The sequence below is a fragment of the Paralichthys olivaceus genome, chromosome 8 (genome assembly GCF_024713975.1).
Source record: "Paralichthys olivaceus isolate ysfri-2021 chromosome 8, ASM2471397v2, whole genome shotgun sequence".
In the NCBI taxonomy this organism is placed as follows: Eukaryota; Metazoa; Chordata; class Actinopteri; order Pleuronectiformes; family Paralichthyidae; genus Paralichthys; species Paralichthys olivaceus.
The window spans coordinates 12063410-12089168 of record NC_091100.1 but is presented as its reverse complement, the minus strand read 5'-3'; the positions used below and the strand labels follow the sequence as shown (position 1 = coordinate 12089168).

General features: G+C 43.0%; 1 protein-coding gene across 2 annotated transcripts in view; it reads left to right on the top strand.

Moving 5' to 3' along the window:
* klhl5 (kelch-like family member 5) overlaps positions 1 to 25759 on the top strand; it is a 44423-nt gene that overhangs the window by 15630 nt on the left and 3034 nt on the right. The window contains exons 1-12 of one of the 2 annotated variants that reach the window (XM_020100487.2): positions 3411 to 4351; positions 8027 to 8215; positions 13424 to 13560; positions 13958 to 14154; positions 16004 to 16216; positions 19966 to 20152; positions 20658 to 20882; positions 21397 to 21472; positions 21817 to 21903; positions 23770 to 23844; positions 24164 to 24301; positions 24437 to 24608. In XM_020100487.2, the coding sequence (XP_019956046.2) occupies positions 3750 to 4351; positions 8027 to 8215; positions 13424 to 13560; positions 13958 to 14154; positions 16004 to 16216; positions 19966 to 20152; positions 20658 to 20882; positions 21397 to 21472; positions 21817 to 21903; positions 23770 to 23844; positions 24164 to 24301; positions 24437 to 24608 (2298 nt within the window). In that variant the 5' untranslated portion in view covers positions 3411 to 3749. Of the gene's footprint in view, positions 1 to 3410; positions 4352 to 8026; positions 8216 to 13423; positions 13561 to 13957; positions 14155 to 16003; positions 16217 to 19965; positions 20153 to 20657; positions 20883 to 21396; positions 21473 to 21816; positions 21904 to 23769; positions 23845 to 24163; positions 24302 to 24436; positions 24609 to 25759 lie in introns of those variants that run through there. The other variant, XM_069529940.1, reaches the window with a different exon arrangement.

Genomic DNA, 25759 nt, shown 5'->3' with positions numbered 1-25759 from the left:
GATTACACAACAGACTCTCTCTCTGTGCGTGTGTGTGTATGTGTGTGTGTGTGTGTGTGTGTGTCTATAGGTGAATGTATGTGGGCATATCTGTGGGCACATTTACACACAAGTCATGATGTGTGTATATGTCTGTCTATATAGAACAATGGCTCTTGCAGCATTGTCCCTGCAGGTCTCTACCAAAGGGAATCACTGCCACAGTCCCACCATTACACACACACACACACACACACACACACACACATATATATATATATATATATATATATATATATATATATAGCAGGGATGGGGAGAGGGAAAATGAGACTGGGAAGGAGATTGGGGAGAAATGGGGAGAGTGAGGGTGGGAAGCAAAGGAGGGAAGAGGGTTTTTGCAGAACTCAGGGAAGAAAGGAAGAGAGAGAGAGATTGGAGGAAGGCCATTGGAGGATGAACATCAGTCATGAGAGATGAGCTGATCATCACAACCGGGCCAGACAGATAATGTTTCACTTTCTGGCCCCGTAAAATCTTTTACGACAGCCCTCCCCAGATGACTGCTACCTGTTTTTATTTGCCTCTGTATTTGTATTTGTCTGTGTATGTGTGTGTGTGTACCTGTGTGTTTCTGTAGTCGAATGCTTATAGAATACAAAATGTGCATAAATGGGATTGCATATTATCATTTTTGTGTGCATGCATGCTTGTGTGAATGCACACAAACAGGATGATTATCAAGTGTGAAATGTGTGTGAATGGGATTTCATGGTGTCATTTTCTTGTGTGTGTGTGTGTGTGGTTGTGGGTGTGTGTTTATGTGTTTGCGCTATAGAGCCGTTAAGACGTGCCAGACAGTTTTGAGTGATAGCCTTGGACTACCGCAGCCAGGAGACCAATAACAGTCAGCGGCTCAAGGAGGCTCCTGCCAAGTGACCGATGATTAGATCCAACTGGAAGAGACCAGAGCTGAATGACCCGTCACTCCTCAGCTTCATTTCCCCTCAGAGCCCCATTCCCAGTTTCCCCCAGTTACAGAACAGCCTTTCTGTTGTGTGGCAGTTGCAGAAATACGCTGGTTTACGCTCTTTGTGTCCTGGGTTTTGTTTGATCAGAATTGTGTTTTGGGTGGATGCTGGGGCGTGGACTGGAGGGGTTGAAATCTGATTGGACCCAGAAGTTCCCCCGTCCCGTCACCACAGTCACTTGACTCTTTGCAGATGTCAAAAACTTTTATACATTGATTATAAAAGTGTTTTCTATGCACACCTGTTTAAATCCTGAAAATTAAGAGTTTTCTAAGCTTTTTTAAAGTTCACAAAATGCTTGAACAGGGTCTTTGGTCAAAGCCGTACAGCCAGTGGGAAACAGGGAATGACTAACGACCTCTAATTGAATGAGACATTGGGCATGGCTGTTTGACATATACTTGGCCCCTGTGTTTAAAAGGTTCCTGCCTGAGGACCTCAGACTGCGTCCACATTGATTAGAATGCAGTAACTCAGAGATACAGTCTGCGGCCATGAATGTTCTCCAAATTGATTCTTTAATAAAATGGTGGCCAATAATGTAAAGACATTAGGAGGGGAGTAGTATGGGATCTTTGTAGTTTTGTTTGCAGTCTGGAGTCCATGAACTGTTTACTGAAAGCAGGTAGGAGACCATTCCAACACATTAACATATATAAAGCTATGTATATAAACAGCAATGCTATGAAAAAGCATGAAGCAGATACTATGATACTTGACAACACAATTATTTAAATTGTTTGAAGTCTGTCAGACCTAACTTTTACTCCTGATCTCTTCCTCTGTGCAGCTAATCATGCTTGATACTCTGATAAATGAGAGAAACTCCACCTGCTCGGATTCTTTTCTTTTTTCGCCTTAACGATAGTGCTGCTTGTCTTCATGCCTCCTGGCAGCCTCAGCTCGGGTGTGTATTGACTTTGTCATATTGATCAGATAGAGCAGCGGGGTGGTCCTGCACTCAGCCGTCAGTTCATCTCGATGTTTCTAAGACTCTGGCAAACAAAAGGAGAAGAAGTTAAATCAGCCGTGTTCGTCCGCTCTGTTCAGCTCGCTTATTTATGGTAAAAAATTAGTCTCTGAGCTTGGCTGCTGGTCCGCTGGGCAGAGCCAATTTATGAGCAACACATCTCCCATCTGTGTAATTTATAAACTGACCTCGGCTGTTTGACATATTGATTCTTGCCAGAGTGTGGCCCTCCCCTCCTGTTGGTGGGCTCCCATCCAGAACCTGCTGTGTTCCACAGCTCTGTGGCTCTGCTTCGTCCTGTGGTCATCCCGGGGTTACTGCGGAAGGTCTGCTGGCTATCCCGGGAATCTGGATGGGATGGCTCCCACAGGACCACGCTCCCACTGATCATTATTGTCTATGAATAGCTGCTGCATTGCAGATGGAGGGAAGAGAGGGAGGAGGAGGAGGACAGGTATGGGAAAGCAGTGTAGCAATGGAAGAGGAGTAGTCTGTGGAGAAATAGGGAAGATGGTGGTGCACAAGAGCCTGAGACATGTGTGTGTGTGTGTGTGTGTGTGTGTGTGTGTGTGTGTGTGTGTGTGTGTGTGTGTGTGAATGTGTGTATGTGTGTGTGTGTGTGCAGGAATACAGAAGAAATGTCATTCTCAAGGACACTCAGGTCCCTCGATGTGATGATTCAAACAACAGATCTGCTCATCTGCTTATGCAGCCAGGCTTTCAAATAAAGTGTGATTGTTCAAAGCAATAAGACGAGAGAGAGAGAAAGATGGAGAGACACACATAGAAATAAAGGTATAGAGGAGGCAGTGCACAGCCACGGCTGAAATGATGATGATAAAAAGGATGTGTCCATCGCCTCATTAAATTTCAGTGTCTTTGAGGAACACGTAATGATCGCTGTACCCTCACAAACCTCCATGTTCACGCATTGTGGCACACACACACATAGACACACACTTTCTTCTGTAGGAGGACATTATCATTTTACCCTAACCTCGCCTGATCTTCATCGTGCCCATAACCATTACCAACAGATGTAAGACTTAACCTGAGATGGGGTTGCTGGCAAGTAGTTTTGCTGCAAATTGACGAAACAACTTATGGACTGAATCCCAAACAACACACACACATAAACAGACTCATGCACAGTTATTGAGGGGCTGTAATTGATTAGTTTGTGTGGCCTGCTGAATGATGATGATGATGATGATGATGATGATGATGATGATGATGATGATCACTGCTCTGGACAGAATGCTTGTGGTCTGCACTGTAACACTTGGCAGGGCAGTGGCATTAGTTTGTCTTTGTGGAAAATGTTTGTGGTTTAGTTTGTGCATGAAAAGTCTCAAGTGCTGAAACTCAGATGCCTCTCTCTATCTCTCTACCCTCTCTCTCCTCTCCTCTCTAACTCTCTTTCCACACTCCCTTCTTCCCCTCTGCACTTTATCCCCTCTTGCCCTCTCTTTCTCTATCTCATCACCGCCCTCCTCCTATCCTCTCTCTCTATTACCTCTCTAACTTCAGTCTATCCTCTCTCCCTCTTTCTCTCTCCTCCTATCCTCTCTGTTTGCCTATCATCACTCTCCCACTCTCTCTCTCGCCCTCCCTCCCTCCATATACTCCGCTATGTTCGGCTCCCTCTCTCCAGTCGCGGTTACCGGCTGTACGGTCAAGGAGCGACGCGCTCACTCTATAGTTTTCGGTTTTACCAGGGGCGCAACACGAGCCACGAGCCCCGCCATTTCCTCGTGCAGAGCCCTGGGATGTCGAGCAGCGGCTCGGGCTCTTCCTCGCGGAAGGAATTCGATGTGAAGCAGATCCTCAGGATCCGATGGAGGTGGTTCGGCCACCCCGCGGTCCCTCCGCCTCACTCCCCGCCTCTAGGTGACTACTTCGCCGGAAGAAGAGCGGGCGGCAGCTCCGGGGACGGACCGTCAGTTAGCGGCAGTAGCAACTCGAATCCAGCGGGCGTAAACCCCAGCGCGGGGGGCCACAGCGGTCTGGTGGCCAGCGGCAGCGCCGGTTCGAACCTGTGTAACGCCAGCAACAGAAAGTTTGCTGATCCGGCGGGGAGTCGCGTCGGTCCGGGAGGAGCAGCAGTGGGAGCGGCGGGGAGCTCCTGTCCTCGCTCCCTCAGCCAGCCGGAGTGTAGGAGCACCACCGCTGCGCTGTCGTGGGGCTCCCCGCCGCCTCATCGTCGCTCTCGCCCCGTGACGAGTATGGAACCTCCCGGCGAGGCTGCGGTTCCCCAGCTTGTACCGGAGGCTCATGCCGGAGGAGAGGAGGAGGAGGCGGCGGCAGTTGCCGCGGGGGGCACCGAGGAGAACAACGGCCAACACCCGGAAACAGACTCCAGCTCCTGCAGGTAGGGATGGATGGACTGGGTCAGTGCGGGGTGACATAGGATCCGGCTCCTGTTAGGAAAACTTCCCGGGTTAAATTCGTACATCCCCATTGAAAGTCTCTTTCTCTCTCACACAGTGATGATTGTGCAAGTGATGAACTTCTGAGCTGAACTAGTTGTTGTCAGAGACCAGTAGAGAATCACTAACATGTTTGATTTAGTTAGATTGAGATAAATAATCAACGAATAATTTTATGCTTTTATTTGTCATATGTGATTGTAAACTGAAAACCTTGGTCATTATTTGAGTGTTGATCTAATAAAATAATAACTGAATACATTATTTGGGGCTTTAGGGAATTATTATATTATTATATTTCATAGACAAGGTTGAGAAAATAATATGCAGATTATTCAATAATGACAATGAAGAATAGTTGCAGCCCCAAGAGTAAATAGATGGGACTATTTAAGAATAAGCACAGCATGAGGATATTCAGACAGCATGCAGTATAATGGAGGGTCATTACATAGAGATGTACCTTTAGGACGGCATGTGGTCCACTGATTTCTCCCCTCACCCTCCCATGAGGCCTCACCAACCAGGCTCTGGAGAACACAAACTCAAATACTACACTATTGTGAATATGGGAATTTCATAGTCAAAGTCACAACATGACTCCAGGGCAGAGCTCCACATGTAGCTACATACTGCACTTGACATTTATATTATTTCTCCAGCTTCCCCTCACAATCCTTAGTGCTCGGCACATTTGTTTGCACATGCATGATGGAGTGTGAGTGTTGCATTGGCGTCCAGCTATAGTGATGTGAAAGAGTATTTAAGTAATGGTTGCCACGGAGACTGTGAAACAAAGTAATTAGGGTGTCATAACTCCTCTTAAGCGCATCTGCACAGACTCAACGATTTATTTTTTTATTATGATGCTGCAGTAAATGTGAGGAAGTAAAGGAATAAGGAAGAAATACACTGTGTGTGTGTGTGTGTGTGTGTTTACTACCCTGGTATAATGATGCGTCTGAAAGCCTCCTATCCTACTTTGTGTTCCCAAGACACACATCAGAAAATATAAATGATTCATAGGACACACTCACTCACTCACTCACTCATTCACTCACTCACACACTCACTCACACTTTAAATCAGCTTTCAGTGGAAGCAAATGCAGATGTATTTTTTAAATGGATTAATGTCGGAAGCTCTTTCATCCTATACCCCATTTGTTTTTTCAGCAAATGTGTATGTTTGCGTGTGTGAGAGAGAAACACGCAGGGAGAGAAATCTGGTTTCAAAAATATCTGCAAGGCTTGATGCTTTAGTTCTTAAACCGAAAATTGCTTGCTTAATTGTAACACACGTACACATACACCAGCCTCATTAGCATAGACAAAGAAATTCATTTGTGAGCCTGAGCTGATTTTAAGTATGTATCGCACATGTGCATGGATATAGCCATGTCCATGCACATGTTATGGTTGCCATACCAACACAGAGATTACTGTCTGCAGTATGTGCAGCTCTGTGCATGCAAGTTTTGTGATTTATATGTGTATGATGCTATTCATCCTCTCCCCCGGGAGCCTCTGCACAGTATGATACTCCGAGAACACGGGTGGCAGAATCCCAAATGGGATCATAGGAAGGGGATGCATACTGAATCCTAGAGTGGCTGAAGGCTCAACATGGCTACATCTCCTCTTTCTCTTTTACTTTCTGAACTCACCCTCCTATCCCTTTTAATCCTGCACTGCTCCCCTCTCTCTCTCTTTGTCATCTCATCCATTCATTTTCCGTGTCTCTTGTGTTTTGGAAACGAAAGCATTTGCATGTGTGGCACGGAGGGTGTAACATGTGCAAACGAGTGTCATGCGTATGATCACACCGTACATCAGCTTACAGAACAAAGTTTCATTTGCATTAGCTTAAAGGTTAATCAGGCTAGATAGTCAAATTCAAGAAAGTGTGTTTGTGTGTGAGGGAAGCAGGGCGAGAGACACTGAATGAGAGTTGTGTGAATGTCCTTGCCTGGTGCAGGGGTTTAAAAAATCTGGCTGCATGGTGTTGATTCGCCCCAGACTCGCTCTCTCTTTCTCCTGTCTCTCTGTCGTTTTCTCCCTCTCTGTCCATATTGAGTGCCTGCCAGGCTCAATTAAGGGGACTGGAAGGCAGCGTGCCCCCCACTTCAAAGCCATCTCCTCTGGCTGTATTTAGCCACACCATTTGTCTACATGCACACTCATACCCGAGGACAGGAAAGGCAGCCAAAAAGCCTCCTTGGAGACTAAGAATGGAATAGGGAAGAGAGAAAAGCAGGGCAAAGAAGGATGTTGGGATGAGGTGGAATGAATTGAGTGATGGACGAGATTAGTTAAAGATATAAAAGTGTGGAAAGGAGATAAATATAGAGGATCAGAGGGAATATAACATCTGTTAGAAGCAGCAGCACAAAGCAATTTGTTTTTATGGCACTTACAACTTTTATTAATAGTGCCTGAGATTACTTTTGAATTGAGGTTTAAACAGTGCTGATGAGAGTGTTGACAGTAAACTTGTCGTCGGAGGGAAAATCTTAAAGATGCCCATGGAGGTGAAGGGAACAGCATAGTTGAATAATAATTCTCTTTTGGCTTGTGATTACAAGTGACCCCTTTCACTTATGTGATCCTGAATAGAAATATTCATAGTATTGAACAGACAGGGAAAACCCATTAACTGGAAAATAACAAGATAAGAGAGGAGGGCTCCTTTTTCCAAATAACATAATATTATATAACTACATTCCAAACGTATATAAAAAATTACAAACTGCAAAAGACGGAATATTCCATTTCTCTTCTGCTGCTCAGTTGATGTGATATCTTCCTCTGAGTATCACTACGTTTCTTATCTCTTTGTGTTGTCAAGCTAGTCCTGCCTCTTCTGCCATTAAATTAAAAATGGAAGTAACAACTCAGGCTCTCATAAATTAAATGCTCGTTTGGGAGCCATGGCTGATGATTCACAGGGAAGGTATACGTCAGTGCTTATCTTTGATGAAAAAACACACACTCAAACACACCAGCCCTCTCTCTTACACACACACACACACACACACACACACACACACACAGACACACACACACACACACACACACACACACACAAATCTCATCGGCTTTGACAGGAAGAATAAGACATAACAGCCCTGGGCCTCAACACTTTCACCAGCGGATAACGAATGTTGAAGCCCCAAACTCTGTTTCCTTTCCAGTTGTCAGTGTAGATACTTGGAAACTGGTTGCCATTAGGGAGCCGAGTAAATTACTGCTTATCCTATGGGCTCAGCGCCCACAGCTCTTTAATTGGCAGCTTCTCTTTTAAGTGGTTTAAATTTATCTGGCCATTTACTCCTAGTAATTGGACCATTAAGGAGCTTTTGTCTGCTCCTGGCGACACACTATAACCCTGCTAAAAATAAAGAAGAGAGCAAATACATGTGAGGGAATGGCACAAAGAAGAAGGTGACACATGGAAGACATGTAGCAGCTGGTGTAGCTCTCTCCACACATCTGTCCCTTCGTCTTATACAAAAGAAAAATCAGTGTCTACACCTGCACTCTAAGTTTCTGTCTCCTTGTCTTTGTGTCTCTTGTGTGAATGTTGGTCCTTGTCTGCGTGTCGCTGCCTGCATACAGGACGTCGAACAGCAGCGCCACACTGTCCTCATGCATGTCAATGGAGCCATGTGCATGTCCAGAGGACTGTATGTTCACCGCCATGTCCCATGCTGACATCACCTTCCGGAAGATGGAGGGCTACCTGAGGAGCCGGCAGCTGTGTGATGTCATACTGGTGGCTGGAGACAGGCGGATACCCGCACACAGGTAGGAGCAAAGAGACGTTGTGTATTTTGGCATCTTCCTCTTCTCTGCCGGTTTTCTCAAAACTTTCTGGGCACTTTTAACACACATGCACACTCATGCTCATGTGGTAACACAAATACCTCAGGATCTGTACACACACACACACACACACACACACATACACACTTACAAACACTTCACAGTACTTTTTGGAAAGGAACATTCACAACCCAACATAACCACATTGATGTTCATGAAAGTCCCCTTTTTATCTTTGTAGTCTCTCTGTATCACATTTTCAAAAGAAACTCTGAATCATGCATCAAATACACACACACACACACACACACACACACACACGTGCCTATCATCCACCTCATAGGCCTCTCACTACACTGCTCTGTGGCTGTCGCTCTCTGGGCATGTGGCCACTGGTGCAGCAGCACGGTCCATCTGCACGAGGATGAGACAGAAGAGCGGCCCTTCACTAGCAGAGAGACTCCTTTTCTCTCACCGCCTTCCTCTTCTGCCTCATTTGATTTGGTCCTCCAGGCACAGATGGTGACAAACAAAAGACCCTGCTGTAGGAGAATCCTAATGGTGTATGTAAAAGAGTGTGTGTGTGTGGGAGTGCGTGAGTGCCAGCAAGAGGGTGTAGACATCTTTGTTTGAAAGTGTTTGCAATTGATTTATTGTATGTGTAGGATAAAAGAGCTTTTCTGGGAACAAAACATACACCCCCTTACTCTCTCCATCTTACATGTCCACAAACAAATGTAGCATACATGCTGAATACTGGTGCTGTGTAGCTCCTTGTTTTTTTGTAGTTTGTTGCAAGCACCAAAACTCAGGCTCTATATCTACTTTAAAAAAAGTATAGCACAGGTGTACTCTGGGGCCCTACACAAATACATTACCTTGGAATCAATTTGTACCCCCATCTGGACACTGCTACCTATGATTTAGCTTATATTGATGCAGAAACTCTTATTGTACCAGTATTATGGATCAATATATGCTTCAGGGACTCATTATGTTCACATGATATCACATATGTGTTTTTAGTCCAATAAGACTCAGAGTCTACAGCTATTTTAGCCCTATTCTGAACAGTCTAATCCATTGCAGTAGAGACAGTCCCACTGGGTCCCTTAGATGCTTTGACATTAGTGTATTTGTCAAAGAATGTTCTCATTACTGCCGACTGAGGCTGGAGAGTTGGAAAAACACAGAACTGCAGTTGTACCGGATGTTTTTTTTGTCTGTGACTTTGACCTGCTGCTGGTGGTTGGGATTACCAAACCCATTAGCTCCATGCTCTGGTAGTCCATCCATTACATGTTGAGATATTTCAGTCTGTTCCAAAGAGGTGAACTAATGGTCTGACAGACCGACAGATTGCAATGTTGCAGCCTCTCAATTAGCATCACTGAAACTATACAACTCCTATAGTTGTAGTTTTGAGTAGGTGTAGAGAAAGGTCTAAATTATGAAGTAAGTCTTTCCTATCACCCCTCCACTTGTTTTTCCTCTCTTTGTTTTTTCACTTCTGTATCTCTACCAGGCAGCACATCCACACTCAAACAGATACAGTGTTCAATTTCCAACTCTTGCCCTGCTTTCCTGAGTCGATCTCATCTGTTTCCTGTTCTCATCACTCCGGCATTTTGTCTCTCTGCTATCTTACTCTCCATTACAGTGTGACACACCGCCTGCCATGTCTCTGTCTTTACCATGCTGCATTTGTGTTGTGTGTAAAATAAATAACCCACAACTGTATGCTCTTTGACTCGCTCACAGCTACACGTCTTTGACATCTTTGTCTGTAAAACACACACATGCACATACATACGCTCTGCTCATCTGCGCTTTAGGCTATCTGTCAAGGTCCTAGTGTCACACTCAGTAATGAGATTATACACAAGCACACAGCTCATACATATTCAGTGTGTGTGCACAATACACACGCACATGTGTATGCACACACAGGTCTGCTGGCCACGAAGTCAACAAAGGACATGCAAACAGTGAAAACAGTAAATCAGTATGATTTAAGAATGTATCAGTACTGAAAAAAAAAATAAGATTAGAGTGAATATGGGCATCAAGCAGAGCTTAAAAGTGAGATTTATTGTGATCTATTTATCTCTTATCATGAACTAAATACAGATTATATCAGAAATACTGGATCATGTAAAGGATGAAAGAGACATCCCTCAGTCACCACCTCATTTACGAAGACATTTCCAAGAGCGAGGAATGAAAAATGCTGCATATGAATAATTTAACAGTTACTTTCTGGTACTTTTTTAATACCTTGATATTTGTGTGTGTGTGTGTGTGCGTGCATGTGCATGATGAACTTCACGGTGACATGAAAGGGTAATGGATTGTTGTGGGGGGAAAATTAAGTAAATGTCTTTTTCCAAGTGACCTTATAGATAATACTTCTCTGTCCTTCATCCGTCTTTCTCTCCATTTCGCCATCTATCTTTTTCTCACAACTCTTTATTTTTCATTGACCTTACATCAAACGTGTTCCTCTCATTCTTTTCTGTCTCTCCTCCACAAGCTCAGTCGCTGTGACTGACACATGCAAATTGAATAATCTCCCATCTGACAGCAGGTATTGGCATTTCAGTTTTTTTGTACATGCATGCCAGGACTGGATTTGGCGGCAGTTGTGTCCAAAATAACAAGCCGTGTGTAACTAAAGGCAGGAAGAGGTACAGATTAGTAAAAGCCCTTTGAACAGGGGACAGTCAGGGTAAAAACATCTCTAGAGGTTTGGAGGATAAAATAACGAGACCGAGACTTGACAGACGGCATAAGTGAAATTACAGTCAGGAACTTTGAGCAGCTTTGCCTTTTGTTATTAGTTTTTCTGTTCAATCTTCATTCATGGAATATATATGGCAGAATATCAGGATGCTAAGATTACAGTTGCAACAGTGCATCATTTTTGGCAAATTAATCAATAATAAAAATAATCTTTGATTGCAGTAATAGTTGAGACAATCTCTTACTTCAGACATTGCAAATCAGGATGTGTTATTACATTATCTGTGTAGAAGACAAGCTACAGGCCCTTATGGCACCTGTGTGTACCATGTGCCATCACCAACCCTCTAATAGCAAATGGACTATTTTTAGGTCTTACTAACCACTGAAACACTTTACGCTTTCATAAAATCTACATGCAGCACTTTTTCTATCACACATTCATCCATTCATATTTAGGGGTTAAGTGTCTTGTCTAAGTGTTTGGAATGAGTATTGAGGAACTAGGGATCGAACCACCAACCTTGTGGTTAGTGGACCACCCTTGCTCTTGTGCAACAGCCACCCCTAATGTGTCCCTGGTTTTGACACATAGTCTTACACAAATAAGAGTTTAGGTCAGTGTCTCTTATGCCACAAGTTTAAAACTTAATTTTTATTGTATGTTTTATCATTGTTTTAAAGACTTAATCCTTACTATTTATGAAGGAAACTTGCAGTTAAACGTCTGAGGCTGTAATTGTTAGTGCGATGCTCAGTGTGTACAAACATCTGGAGATGCCTAAGGCTCATGCAAAGCTTTTGTTTGCACAGATTTATTCTCCCTCGTACCTTTACATCTCTTCAGAGAGGAATATAAATGGGGTACCCAATATGAGGGATTCTAACAAGAGCCAGAAGTCAAATAATACTTGCAGTAATGAGCCATTATATTCCCATCTGCTGTATAGCACATGTAGGATTTTATGTCCTTTACAGTTGTAATAATTACAGTCTGTTTACTCTGAACTGTTGCTCCTCCTATAACTATATGGAGACTAGATGTAGAAGTCACTAATGTTATGAGATGTGCACCTCTCTCCCTGCAGTGTTGTACCTTGCCCTTCAGTTGCCTTTATGTTAATCTGACAGCATTTAATTCAAACTTGTGCTGTGCTCAAAGTTTTACAGAAATGTTACTTGGTCCAATCAAGACCAAAATGCTTATTCAGACAAGATTGACACTGACATGTTAAACTGTCGTCACATGAATGTAAAGGGGCTTAAGTCCAAATCTGTCAGAGAAGATAAGAAAAATAAAACATTGAAGTCTTGCTAGTTCTTGTACGAGTGAGTGGAGTGTAAGACAGCTTCAGTTTAGTGTTCTGAAAACCTCACACATATGTGACGAGACATTATTCTAACTTGTTCTTCACGGTTACTTATTTTGTCATGACTTTTGACACCAGATACTTTCTAGCCCACAACCCCTGTCTCTCATGAGGCTGCACACCTACGTAGACTTTATAAAGAAATGGACAACATAAAGTGAAGCCACCCCTGGTGGCTGGCTGAAGTATAGGTCATAAAACCCTTCCTCCTCCATGTTAGTGTATGGGATATGGGTCAAATTGGTTCTTATCACACTGATGTGTGTTCAAGTGTTATTCTTTCCTGATAAATCTAGTTGTAAGTACTTATTCAGTGCTATAAGAGCAGGGGGAAACATCATGATTGACAGCTCAGACTGACTCATGATTGGTTGTGTGTGTGTATTGGCGGGACCTTGACACCATAGCTCCATCATCATCAGATTGCTACTGTGCAGACAAATAGCGTTTTCAGTGCAAGATCACAGAGTTTGTATCCAAGATTTTTGGCTTCATTCCTGGATACTGGGAGGAAGTGGAGATGTGTCCTCCATGTTTATTTACAGTCTATGATCCTATCTCAAACATCTGCTCTATTTAATGTGCACCCCAGCCATGTCTGTAGTTCAGATGTCCCCCTCGTGCACGTTTGGCCATAGTAGAAAACACATGCTTGTTGTGACCTTCAGTCATGTAGCAGTAGACTTTCACACTTATGGTTTCTCAGAACTAGTTTGTCATATGTGCACTCTGACCACATTTGAACAATTCAAACAGCCCCTTTGGAAGGTGGAGTGAAAAGGCCCTTATAAAGAGGTGAGGATGTGTATTTAGGACATGCACTACTGCACTCTGACGTTCACATTGAAGGAGGCTGGTTTCTGAAGCTGTTCGAGCAACAGACAAACGGGCTAATGCAGGATGAGTGTTGTGTGTTGTCTGGCTGTGTCTTCATATCCTGGCTGCTCTATCCGTCTCTGCTCTGCATCTTTCCCCCATCTTCCCAGACTCGTTTTGTCAGCAAGGTCAGAGTCATCTGTTCCTCCATTACAGCTGTCCATCCTCTCTGACTGATGCCTGACACTCTCTCCTCTCACAGACTCGTCCTCTCATCTGTATCCGACTACTTTGCGGCCATGTTCACCAGTGATGTGCTGGAGGCCAAGCAGGATGAGGTGAAGATGGAGGGAGTAGACCCTGATGCGTTGTGGGTCCTGGTGCAGTATGCATACACAGGTACGCACACATGTACTGCATTATTACCAATGCCAAGGATTTTCATCCACGTTTGTTTGTCAGTAAGCAGAATTACAAAAAAACGACTTAACCGAGGAAGAATACACACAATTTTGGAGCAAATTTGGTAAATGGGCAGATATTCTTATGTATATCTTACAAGCATTTAGATTAGAGTTATGCAATAACTATTCAATTGATTTCCAGAAACTTTAGCCAAATGGTATAGCCAAAGGAAAGGAAGAATCAACTAAGTTGGAAAAGTGGATCCAGGATATATTTTTTTCATCGCATTAAATTGCCAAGATTGGACATAAGCCCTCGCGGAAGTATGTGCTCACTGGGTGCCTTTCTGTTCTTAATCTGCCTTCATCCCTTCCCTCTTTCTGTTGCTCAGGCCGTCTTGAGTTGAGGGAGGACACCATCGAATCTCTGCTGTCAGCCTCTTGCCTGCTGCAGTTGTCATCTGTGGTTCAGGCCTGCTGCTCCTTCCTCATGAAGCAGCTCCACCCCTCCAACTGTCTGGGCATTCGCTCCTACGCTGACGCTCAGGGCTGTTACGACCTGCAGAGGGCTGCTCACTCCTACACCATGGTATGTACACGGCTGCGTTACATCTGTACCTCCTGCGCTTATAGAGTCACCACATTTATAATGATGTAGATTCAGGTAGACAGCAGATGATGTTTAATGTATTTCAAACACTCCTCAGGTTTTCTTTCACAACTGTCCTTCTCCACCTCTGTAACGCTTTCCCCCTCTCAGATTCTGGTCATCTTCCAGCCTTGATGTTATTTTGAGTAACAAATTGGTTCTTCGTTCACAAAGCGCCACACACCATTACCGCCACAATGGCTGTTTTCAGCAAAGGGTTGCTATGGTGACAGTGAAATAGCTCCTTCATCGACTTGATTATTCTTTTTCTTTTCTTGCTCTCTCTCCTATCTTTTTATGTGCCGTTCTTGTCAAACCAGCCTCCCTCTGTGCATCTGTCTCCGTCAATGTCACTGTTCCTCTCTTTCTTTCTCTCTAAGTGGATTATTGTTAAACTTTAATCTGCGGTAATTATGTCGTAAAGGTGGCTTTATCTGGGTTTGACTGTGTTAGTAATGAATTTACACACATATATTTCCACACTCAGGAAAAACTCAAAGGATTATCACAGAGCTACACAATAGTGTGACTTGGTAGAGAGCAGTGCAGCCTATTTATATGTGAACCAGGTCACATTTACATTTTTTTTCTTCCCCCTTTATAATTCCCACAAATAGTACGTCCCTCTTCATAAAATAATAATAATAAAACACAACTATAATAACTATGACAAACGTATTAGTCACAGTATAACACTAACAACCATTATTGCCATTATCATTGCTCCTTATCGCCCCTTTCCACACAATTACATACAGTTACTATGTACTGTCTGCAAGTAGTGTTTCTTTTCTGGCCTCTACCTTAAAGTTTCTACTTTTTATATTTACTTCTGATTTCTATTCAAATTCAATCACTATTAGGTCTATAACAATTAGCTTATTGACAGAAAATGTACCTGCAACTATCAAAATGATTCTCTATTTATCATTCAAGACATTTTCCAAGCAATTCTCTGGATCCAGCTTTTTATTTTTAAGTGTTTTCTTTTGTGAGTTAAGTTTGTCTCTTTGGACTTTGAAGATGTCAGCTTGTGAACCAGGAAGTTGTGATGGACATCTGCTATATCTATATTCTGACACTAAAGATCAAACAATTAATCGATCAATTTCTAAAACCTTAATCAAGTAGCAGGGCACTCAGAGAGTGCATAGCTATGCCAGGGTCCAAGACTGCACTTATAAAGGCATATTGAAATTCACCAGATCTGGATTTTTTTCCTTCAGAGTTCCACCAAATTGCACACACAGAAATATAACTCCCCCTAAACTTGCCTGATTTCATCAAGATCCACGAATTATTCTCTGAGAAATCAATGAAAATGCTGAAAAACACCTCAATTATACATAAAAATATTCCTCAATCTGCCCACTGATCTGCATCTGCACCAAAACTTCTAAGTTTTGTGGAAATCTGTCCAGTGTTTTTTGCCTAATCATGTTAACTAACAGACAATTAGACAAGCAAAAACAACCTCCTTGGTGGAAGTAGTAATGAAAATGATTAGTTGCAGCCCTACTCTCTCAACCTTTTTTCTTCAGCTTTCCTCATCCGTCTTTCTCTGACCTTTCTCAAGCCTTCATTTCCTTTCATATGACCTCGCCTCCTCCCAACCCCTTGATCTCTGTCTCCACACAAGACCTCTGGATTTTTCCCCCCACTTCTTATTCTCCTCTTTCTTGTGCAATAAATTGTTCATTGATTGTTACTCTTTAGAAACTAATTTGTCTTTACCTCTCTGCTCTTACATTGGTTTCATCCATTGTTTTACTATCTCTCCACCCTATAGGATCACTTTTTAGAGGTGGTGGGAGGCCAGGAGTTCCTGCTGCTCCCAATGGACGAGATGGAGAGGCTGCTCACCTCTGATGACATCAACGTGCCAGATGAGGAAACCGTGGTTACCTCTTTGCTTACGTGGGTCCGTCATGACTCCACCACTCGTCAACCTCACCTACCTGTGCTGCTTGCTCACATCCGACTGCCGCTGCTGCAGCCACAGGTGAACATAACTTATCATTAAATACTAAGATACTATTTTATTTAATAATTATTGAATAACCTGCTTTCGATTTTTCTGGTTCCTCACTGTGTCAAACTCACAAGAGAATAGGACAGAATTCTAAACACTTGATTTTAAATTGATGTTAACAGTGTTTTCCATTTTCACTCATCATGAATTTATTTTCTCTGTGGCAGCAGAATATGTTATACCAGACTTGAGAAACTCCAGTTTAATCTGGACTAACCAAAACACTTTAAAGGCTGATTAACTCTGAAAGACTCATTATTTATAGGCATGAACACACTCACGAGCCCAAGGCTACAAACAACCCACAATGCAATACTCTGACCATATTTATTCTGGGACTTGCCAGACGGTTTTAAAAAAAACAACATGGTCTTATATCAGGACCAATCAAACATGTTCTCCCTCCAGATCGTAAGAGAACTCTCGGCATCAATTTTCGCTTAATTCGGTTCAAACACTTTTCAAAAATACTGAGGCACTTTGCCTGAATCTTATGTTGATGGTGAAACCCTGACCACTGTTGGATTGTGTCAGTGTTGTTCATGTCTTCACATCTGTCGCAGCAGGAGGTGAGAGTTTGTGTCAGTTTTACTCATAATGATCCTTTCCTTGTTTTCCACGGTCAAATTTCTCTCATCTCTCCTTCTTCTTCTTTTCCTCTTTCTGGCTCGAATCCGTCTCTCCCTCTCTTTCACGATCCTCTTCAGGCAATTACAGGGACTATAGTCATTAAGCTAACTGTAGATGACAACCATTATTCTGTCAGGTGTGTGCTTGTGTTTGTTTTTTGTGTGTGTGTATCTAATTGTGTGTGCACACATGTACTTCTACACTTCTCTCTCCTCTAACTAGCAAGTGTAGCAGAGTCTCTGACTGGTAATGTGATGCAGAGACATTTATATGCTAGGTAGAACCTCAGTTACTGCCTAAGGCATTGGAGACAGACGCACACACACATACACACACGTACACACACATTTTTAAACCTTAATTAAGTGTGATATCACTCTTAACTGCAGTTAAATTATCTGTTCTCCTCACCTCCCTCATCAGTCATTTCCCTCCATATATATAAAGAAAGTGTGGAGATAAAACCTACCTTGTGGCCCTCCCCTCCTCTCTCTATCCTCTCAGCCTGCATCCATACATCTCCCTGTCTGTGCACTTGTGTGGTACACAGCATGAACACTTCAGATATACGACTTTGCCCCGGTCAGCTGAAATCGCAAAGTAGCTGCAACATGTAACCAGGCACAAGATGGATGGCAGAGAGGTACAGCTGGGCGACAGAGGAGAGAGAGCAAAAATAGAAGACACAGAGCTGAGTGTCTATTCAGCCATTAACAATGTATCACCACCACCACCACCACCACCAGCACCGTGCTTAACGGACAAATTAATTTACATTCAGCGACCTCAGGAGCTGTGAAATGACGTCTTAACCTCACGCAGACAACCAATCAATTTTCATCAACCAATTAGTCAGTTCTCTATCTAGGCCACCATGTGATTTTCTCATCAAGTGGATGTCAATTCATCAGATTAATACCTTTAATCCCTGCTCCCTATTACCACTGTCTTACACACACTTGTTCTAATCTTATCAGAAAAGCATCTGTGGCCGTAAATAAATGTGAACCAAACAGATATATTGTATACAGTGCAGTGCAGAAAGGGTAGAGTTAGGCTGTCCGGTGCGTTTGTAGTTATTCACAATGACCAAACTGAGTGAAAAGCTGAGCATCATGGGTGAGGCTAAACACAATAATAGCTTTAATATGGGGATACCAGCCCATATGTTCAGGCAGTCTCTTCAGATTGATTAAAGAATGAAACAAGAGAGAAGTTCAAGCCCTTCTTCCTCTCTCACATTTCTCACACTGTGCTTAAAAGCGAGAGGGGGTGGTTGTCAGGGTTCAGGGATCACAGTCATTAGGATTCATCCTCTGTGGATTGTGACTGTCAGTCCATCCATCAAAATATGTTCAGATTGATTTTCTGATGATTGTCCATCCATCCATCTATTATATATACTTCTTATCCTTTGAGAGTCGATGGGGAGCTGGAACCAATCCCAGCTGACATTGGGCGAGAGATTGGGTACACCCTGGTTGCATGTGTATCGCAGGGCTGATATACAGAGACAAACATTCACACAGACTGGCAATTTTCAGATGAACCTAAACTGCATTCCTTTGGACTGTGGGAGGAAACCAGAGCACCCAGACAAAAGCCAGGCAGACACAGGGAGAACATAGAAACTCAACAGAGAAATGACCCAGAACCTTCCTGCTGTGAGGTGACAGCGTTAACCACCGCTGCACCGAGACACTCGACTTCTTGATTAAATGACTAGTATTGTGAGCTCTACAGTTGTGGTGCTGGTGTGTAGTGGAAGATGCAAAGCATGGCTATGCATAAAAATGGAGACAAAGAGGGCAGGCGATAGATGACTTTTAAGGAAAATGAGAGAGGGGGATGGTAAGGTTATGTTTTTATGTGTGTGAAAGTGAGTGTGCGTTTTAAGTGGACAAAGACCATGCCTATCTCTTCTGTGAAATGAAGCGGAGAGGGTAGCACAATTTTCTCTCTGTCCACTGTGAGGTGAAGAGAGGACAGAGAGGAGAACGTGGGACGTCTGCAGGAGTCAGACCAATCTCACCCTCCACATTCAATCTTTCACAGCTTGATGGTTAAATAACACAGAAGAGGACAAGCATGTTTCTATCCTCATCCTTCTTTATCTTGCATATACAAAAACAAATGCTGAAATAGGGTTCACCCTAATTTGTGCCTCTGTGATTGTACATGGAATGGAAGTGTGGATTCACCCTGGCGTGTAAGCTGCTTATCCATTTAACATGCTTGCTTTACTCTCTCAACGTCTGGCTGGGAAAATTGATTTTATATTCAGTGACCGAGTTGAATGGAGTTGGGCCGAATATTTTGTTTTTTTTGTGGTGGTGGGAATTATGGGCCACAGCACAGAGGAAAACTGAGAGTGTAAAAATAACTTAGCAGCCATTTGTGCACAGTCTGGAAAGATAAAATGATTTTTAGAGAGAAAGACCAGGCTTCTCTGCAACCTCTGCTGCTTCCCATCTAATGACAAACACACACAACACACACATATGCAAACACACACAAACACACACCTATCTAAATGTAAATTGTACATTTCTAGTCTTCTTGCCTTCTGGGAAAACTTGCTTCTCGCAGCGCTGACTCTCTCACTAGCACTGATTTCCTGTGGAAGGATTGAAGTGCCTCCTGCTACAGCCCCTGGCTCTGTGTGTGTGTGTGTGTGTGTGTGTGTGTGTGTGTGTGTGTGTGTGTGTGTGTGTGTGTGTGTGTGTGTGTGTGTGTGTGTGTGTGTGTGTGTTCATAGATGAGGTTAGAGGGTATGGAAACAGATGAGATGTTCAGGACAGATTAGTTCTCTAGTGTGTCAGATGATCAGTGTGTACATGCTGTTTGTGTGTCTGTGTCTGTGTATTCGTGTGTGTTCGTTTGTGCACACTAATGGCTGCTGGTCTCATCTAATCTCTGAATCAATGAGAGAACAGATTTCTTTCGACCCTCAGATCTCCACAATCAGTGACAACATCGTAACCCACACTGGCCCTCACCCCCACACATACCCTGCATTTGTTTCAGCTGCTTGTTGACAGCAGTTGTCACGTGTCCCTGTGTGTTCATGTTTTTTCATTTGTGTGCAGTTCTTGGCAGACCTTGAGTCCAACCCTCTGCTGCGGGACAGTGTGGAGTGCCAGCGGCTGCTGATGGAGGGGATGAAGTATCACCTCTTGCCGCAGCACCGACCACTGCTTCAGAGTCCTCGTACCCGACCTCGCAAAGCCACCGTAGGAGCCATGTTCGCTGTGGGTGGCATGGACGCCACAAAAGGTAGAACAGCCAGAGGCACAAATCCACATACTCCTAGACAGTACACTACAAATACAGGTTATTTATTACGTGCAACCATAGACTGTGTATAAATATGGACGACGAGTCTCCACTTCAGAACTGCATAAAATAGCAGAAAAAGTTATTTGACGTGTCCTTTGTCATTTCACTTTAGTCCATGTCCCATCCACTAACATTGAGGGGTTATGACCTACACAGCCATCAGGTGGCCATCGAGACGCTTTGGCTTCACTCATAGGGAGCTGTCATGTCGCCCATCTTCATATACAGTTTATGGGTGAAACTTGCTAAAAGGAATCCGGTCTAATCCAATAGCTCTGCAGTAAATCCTCCCTTAATGAAGGTTTTGCTTTTTTTCACTGTTCTGATGAGAAATGTGAATTCAACACTGCAGCCTCCAGAATTACGATACAGTTAAGTCAACACCTGTAAATTAGAGAGCAGCATAATCCCCCTTCATTTTCTGTGTTAACGTGTTTTCCAGGTGCTACCAGCATTGAGCAGTACTGTCTGCGTCGGGACACCTGGAGGCAGGTGGCCACCATGAGTGGGCGGCGTCTACAGTTTGGCGTAGCTGTTCTTGACGGCCGTCTCTACGTTGTGGGCGGCCGGGATGGACTTAAGACCCTTAACACTGTAGAGTGTTACAACCCACACAGCAAAACGTGGAGCGTCATGCCTCCCATGTCCACACACAGGCATGGCTTAGGTGAGCAGCTTGATTTCAACACAATTCTGATCATGGCATCATACAGTGTTGGTACAATTGATCCCTGGAAAATATTTTTTTCACTGTGAGGTCAGAGGTCAGTTTCAGCAACAGCTTAATAGCAGATCGATTCAGTGTCATGCTCAAGGACACTTCAGTAGAGTGGATTTAACCTGTGTACATGAAGGACAGTCTCTTACTCATTGTACAAACCTACTATTCTAAGTACAATATTCGCTACGGCGTGCCGTGCTTGTGTTCCATCTTTTTATATAAGTGTGGGCATGTGTGTGTGAAGGGAGGCAGGGATTCAATCACACATCTGGCAGCACAGATGTTTGGGCTGATAAATCCTTTGAGTGTGGAGGTGTCAACATGTTGCTAACTCTGTACGCTTATTGCCCCGGGTGTGGCCGCACGCACAATAAAAACTCACACTCGTTGTCCTAAATATGTCGGAGCTGATTGTTTTTGTAAGCTGCCATGAGTTAATAATGCTCATTGTGCACTGCAGGTGTAGCTGTCTTGGAAGGCCCCATGTACGCAGTAGGAGGACATGACGGCTGGAGCTACCTCAGCACAGTGGAAAGGTGAGGGGTTGTTTCACACAGCTGAAGAAACAGGGACATGTTTTAAGAAGGAGATGTCATAACTGCACTTATTGCTATGTTTCACCACTGATTTTAAATCTTCAAAAAATGTTTTTTTCCAACCAACAGACAAAAGTTGTTTAGTTTACAGTCATTGGAATACTGAGGAAAACAGCAAACATTCAGGATTGAGAAGCCAGAACCAGATAGATTTGGCAGATCGATTCATTTGCACTGAAGAATTAATCAATTATCTGTTGATTTACTAATTGATGAAACAGATTTGTTTAAGTTCTACTCCATAATATTCAAGACTGAGAAGCTGTTGACTCTCTTTGTACCAGGTGGGATCCCCAGGCTCGACAGTGGAGCTTTGTTGCAAGTATGGCTACACCCAGAAGCACTGTGGGAGTAGCTGTACTCAATGGCAAGTAAGTGAGCACACAAATCCCTTGAATCCACACTGCATCAAAGTCAAAGATTAAATATTAGTGCATGGCCTGCAGCTCTAAGCATGCCCTTAAAGTTTGTTATCACCTCTGGCTCTTCTTCCTGTTGATGCTGAATCCATTTGTTGTGAGTTTCTCTGGACAAATTCATCTGCTAAATGTATTTACATTTTACCAGAAATTGCATAAAAATCACTGCATTTATACGATTTAGACACAAAGTGAAGAGTCATATTATTGTATAACTGTATACTGTAGATTCTTTGACACCTCACATGTATGATTGTAATAAATTGTCACTGTATGCCATAAAAACAGCCAATGAGAAATCAAAATCTAGAGCTCAAGTAGAGCCAAGACCAATGGAGAGCTTTTTCACTCATTTGTGAATCAGTGCTTTATATTTTCCTTCACTCTCAAAAAAAATGACCTGAGATCAAAGCTTTTTACTGTCCACTCATTTGGATGATTATGCTCTGTCATATCAAACAGGAAATAAAACACTCCCTCTGATTCACACACACACACACACACACACACACACACACACACACACACACACACACACACTCACACACACACACAGGTGCATCTAACCTTATCTAAACCTAATTCTAACTCTAATGCTAGAGGCAACAGGCTCGTCTTAACCCTCAAACAGCTCTTTGAAAAAGTGAGGACCACCCAAAATGTCCTCACTCCATCTTTAGGTCTACAAATCAAAATGGTCCTCACAAACACAAGTACACAGCACACACACTCAGTGGACAGTTTATTATGTACACCTAAAGCTATAGTATGCAGTCTAGTAAAGCATGCCGGGGGCTGGGCTATATGGTAAAAAAGTATATCAAGATGAAAGATTTCATTAATTTTTAGTTTAAAAACAACAAATTATATTGCAATAATGATTGATATAGTTTTATTGCCCAGACCTATTAAAGTAGTGTAGTGGTAGGTCAAAGCTGTAGATTCAACTTTGTGGCCATTTTGAAGGCTGCAGTTTGTGATGCTTTTTCATTGTGTTGCGTTAAACAGGCAGTCGTTTACATTATTTTGTCCATCTTATTTCTATTAATGAAGTCACACTAAATAACACAAACACCTCTCAGCAAACTGCAGTACAAACTACTTCCTCCAAAATTATCATTCAGGCAAATCAACACGTCGATAAAAAAACTAAACTTTAAAACCTGCACGTAGGCAGGATTTATTGCAGGATTGTTGTACTGGATCAGTTTTAACTAGGTGTTTCTAATAAACTGCCAACAGAGAGTTTTAATAGTCTGGTTTGATAAGTTCAGGGCTTGAATCTCCTCATTTGCCCCAGAATTCTCCAGCAGCAGACAGTAGCTTATTAAAATTGCAGCATTGCACCGTTGTTCTTCTTATTTTCGTGCCTCAGAGAGACACTAGAGAGAAAGGCTTTATAGATGCTAATTAATATGGAAACAACTGGTTTGTGTTATCTGTGCCCAGCAGTCGTGTATTTGCGTGGCTGCTGGTGTTTGCGGGTGTGCATTTATGTGTTGCGTATTCTCTGGGCTTGCCTGATGGAGCTCATTACTTGCTTGACTGGCTCTGATGCATTGCTTTCTTCACCCCCCTCAACTCCATATCCATGGATGCATGTACACACACACAAACACACAAAATGTGAGTGACTGCTTGGGGTTGTGATGCCCCAAGAGTGTTGGCATGAATACACAAACACACCCATGTACCATCTGTTTGAGTGTCATTAGATTGAAAAGGGACTTCAAGAGTCCAGAAATGTCTTGTTTCGTGTTGCTGCCTTTTTTTGAGTGTGTGTCCACTGAGATAGCACCATCTTCCTGTCTTCCTCAGGTTGTATGCGGTAGGAGGTCGTGATGGCTCATCGTGCCTGCGCTCAGTGGAGTGTTTCGACCCCCACACCAACAGGTCAGAGACGAGGGACTTCATCTGACCAGAATTAATTGCTGTCTCCTGCTTTATTTCTCGCTTTAGTTACCGACAGATCGGGGGAGACAGCTAACCCTCTCAGGACGCTAGAACAGTCCTCATTCAAACAAACTCAGTTCAGCGACTACATTCATTATAGTTTCTACTGGAATGGCTGAGACATTGTTCTTATTAGTCCCTGGCCAATAATCTCCTTTCAAAAGAAAACAAAGTAAATTTGAGTTGGCAAATGAGTCTTTTTTCTTCAGTTAATGTGAAATTCTCTTTTTTCCTTGATGTTTAAAACTTCCAACCACAGATGGAACAGTTGTGCTCCTATGGCTAAAAGACGTGGAGGCGTGGGTGTGGCCACATGGCACGGCTTCTTGTATGCCATTGGAGGTCACGATGCTCCTGCCTCTTCCCTGGCGTCTCGATTAAGCGACTGTGTAGAGAGGTGAGTTGACTGGTTACTGTTTCCTGCTGTTGTCTGCCAAGAAGAATAAAACAAATTTAATGTATTTGATGTAACAGTTAAGTGTGTTTTGTGAACCCATGTAAACATTTGTGTGTATGATGTGTGTGTGTGCAGGTACGACCCTCAGACAGACGTGTGGACAGCAGTCGCCCCCATGAGCATCAGCAGAGATGCAGTTGGTGTTTGTCTCCTTGGCGACCGTCTCTATGCTGTGGGCGGTTACGACGGTCAGGTGTACCTCAATACTGTAGAAGCCTACGACCCTCAGACAAATGAGTGGACACAGGTATGCACACATGAACGCAATGGTAAAACACACACATGCACACACACTATGTATATATATCTAGAGTAGTACACGCATACACAGCAGATTTACATGTATGAACTCATATATACACTGACACATGGACTATAGTTGGTAAAAACAAGTAATGAATCATAATGTACACCAATAAAAATGTTATATAAACACAGTTACAGCTTCCCTCCCACGTAACTTGTCATAGTGTAAATGTCTGCTTTCCTCATGCTAATATTGTCCTTGTTCCTGCAGCAGCAGGAGATAGAAGCGACTGTTTCAAAGTTGAACGATCTCATTCAGCTACAGTCTATCACACTTCAGTTTATCTCCTGTATAGCCTCAGAGGATTTCCAACCAGTCGCTAGAAATCTGCCATTTTAGAAAAACACACCATGCTGAGAACAATGGGGGAGCACATGTAGGCAGATACAAGATACTGAGATTGTTCAAACATGCAAAGAGGGTATGAGGACAAATCGAGATGTGAGGGGACACGTGGAGACCATTAAATGTAAATGATCATTGTCAGACACTAAAACCAACACGTGTTGTCCTGTCATAGCATCACTTCCCCTGCTTCCTTTAGCACAAATCTGTCAATCTTTTTACTTAAGACACATAAAGTTTAAGTGTAGATTTAAAATTCTGTGACTGACAGTTTGAACTGTCTAATTAGAAGCTGCCACAAAAGACACAAGAGCTTCACTTAGAGCTAAAACAAATTTTCTTTCTCCCTGAATCACATTTTCCTCAAAATTAAAGTTTGTGGAGGGAATACACAGTGTTATTGATTTAATAAGATTATACATAATTAAACTTTACGGACCAATGCCTCCCAATCCCCCAAATAAATCTGAGGTGATCAACAGAATAGCAAACCAGGGGTAACAGCACTGAATTTCCAAACTGAGGCAAGACAAACCATTTTTAATTATTGAGCACATTTCTTAATGTAATTAAAAACAAAGAAGACAAACCTTGCTATGCCAGATGGACATAAGTTTCAGTGAAGTTTGTTTGAGTTGTGTGGTGCAAAGGAGCAAAATGCTGCTGCTCCATGTTTAGTTTGTACTCTGGGAACAGTATCAAATATACATGTCAGTCCTTAGCCAATAAAGGATTTACAGACAAGC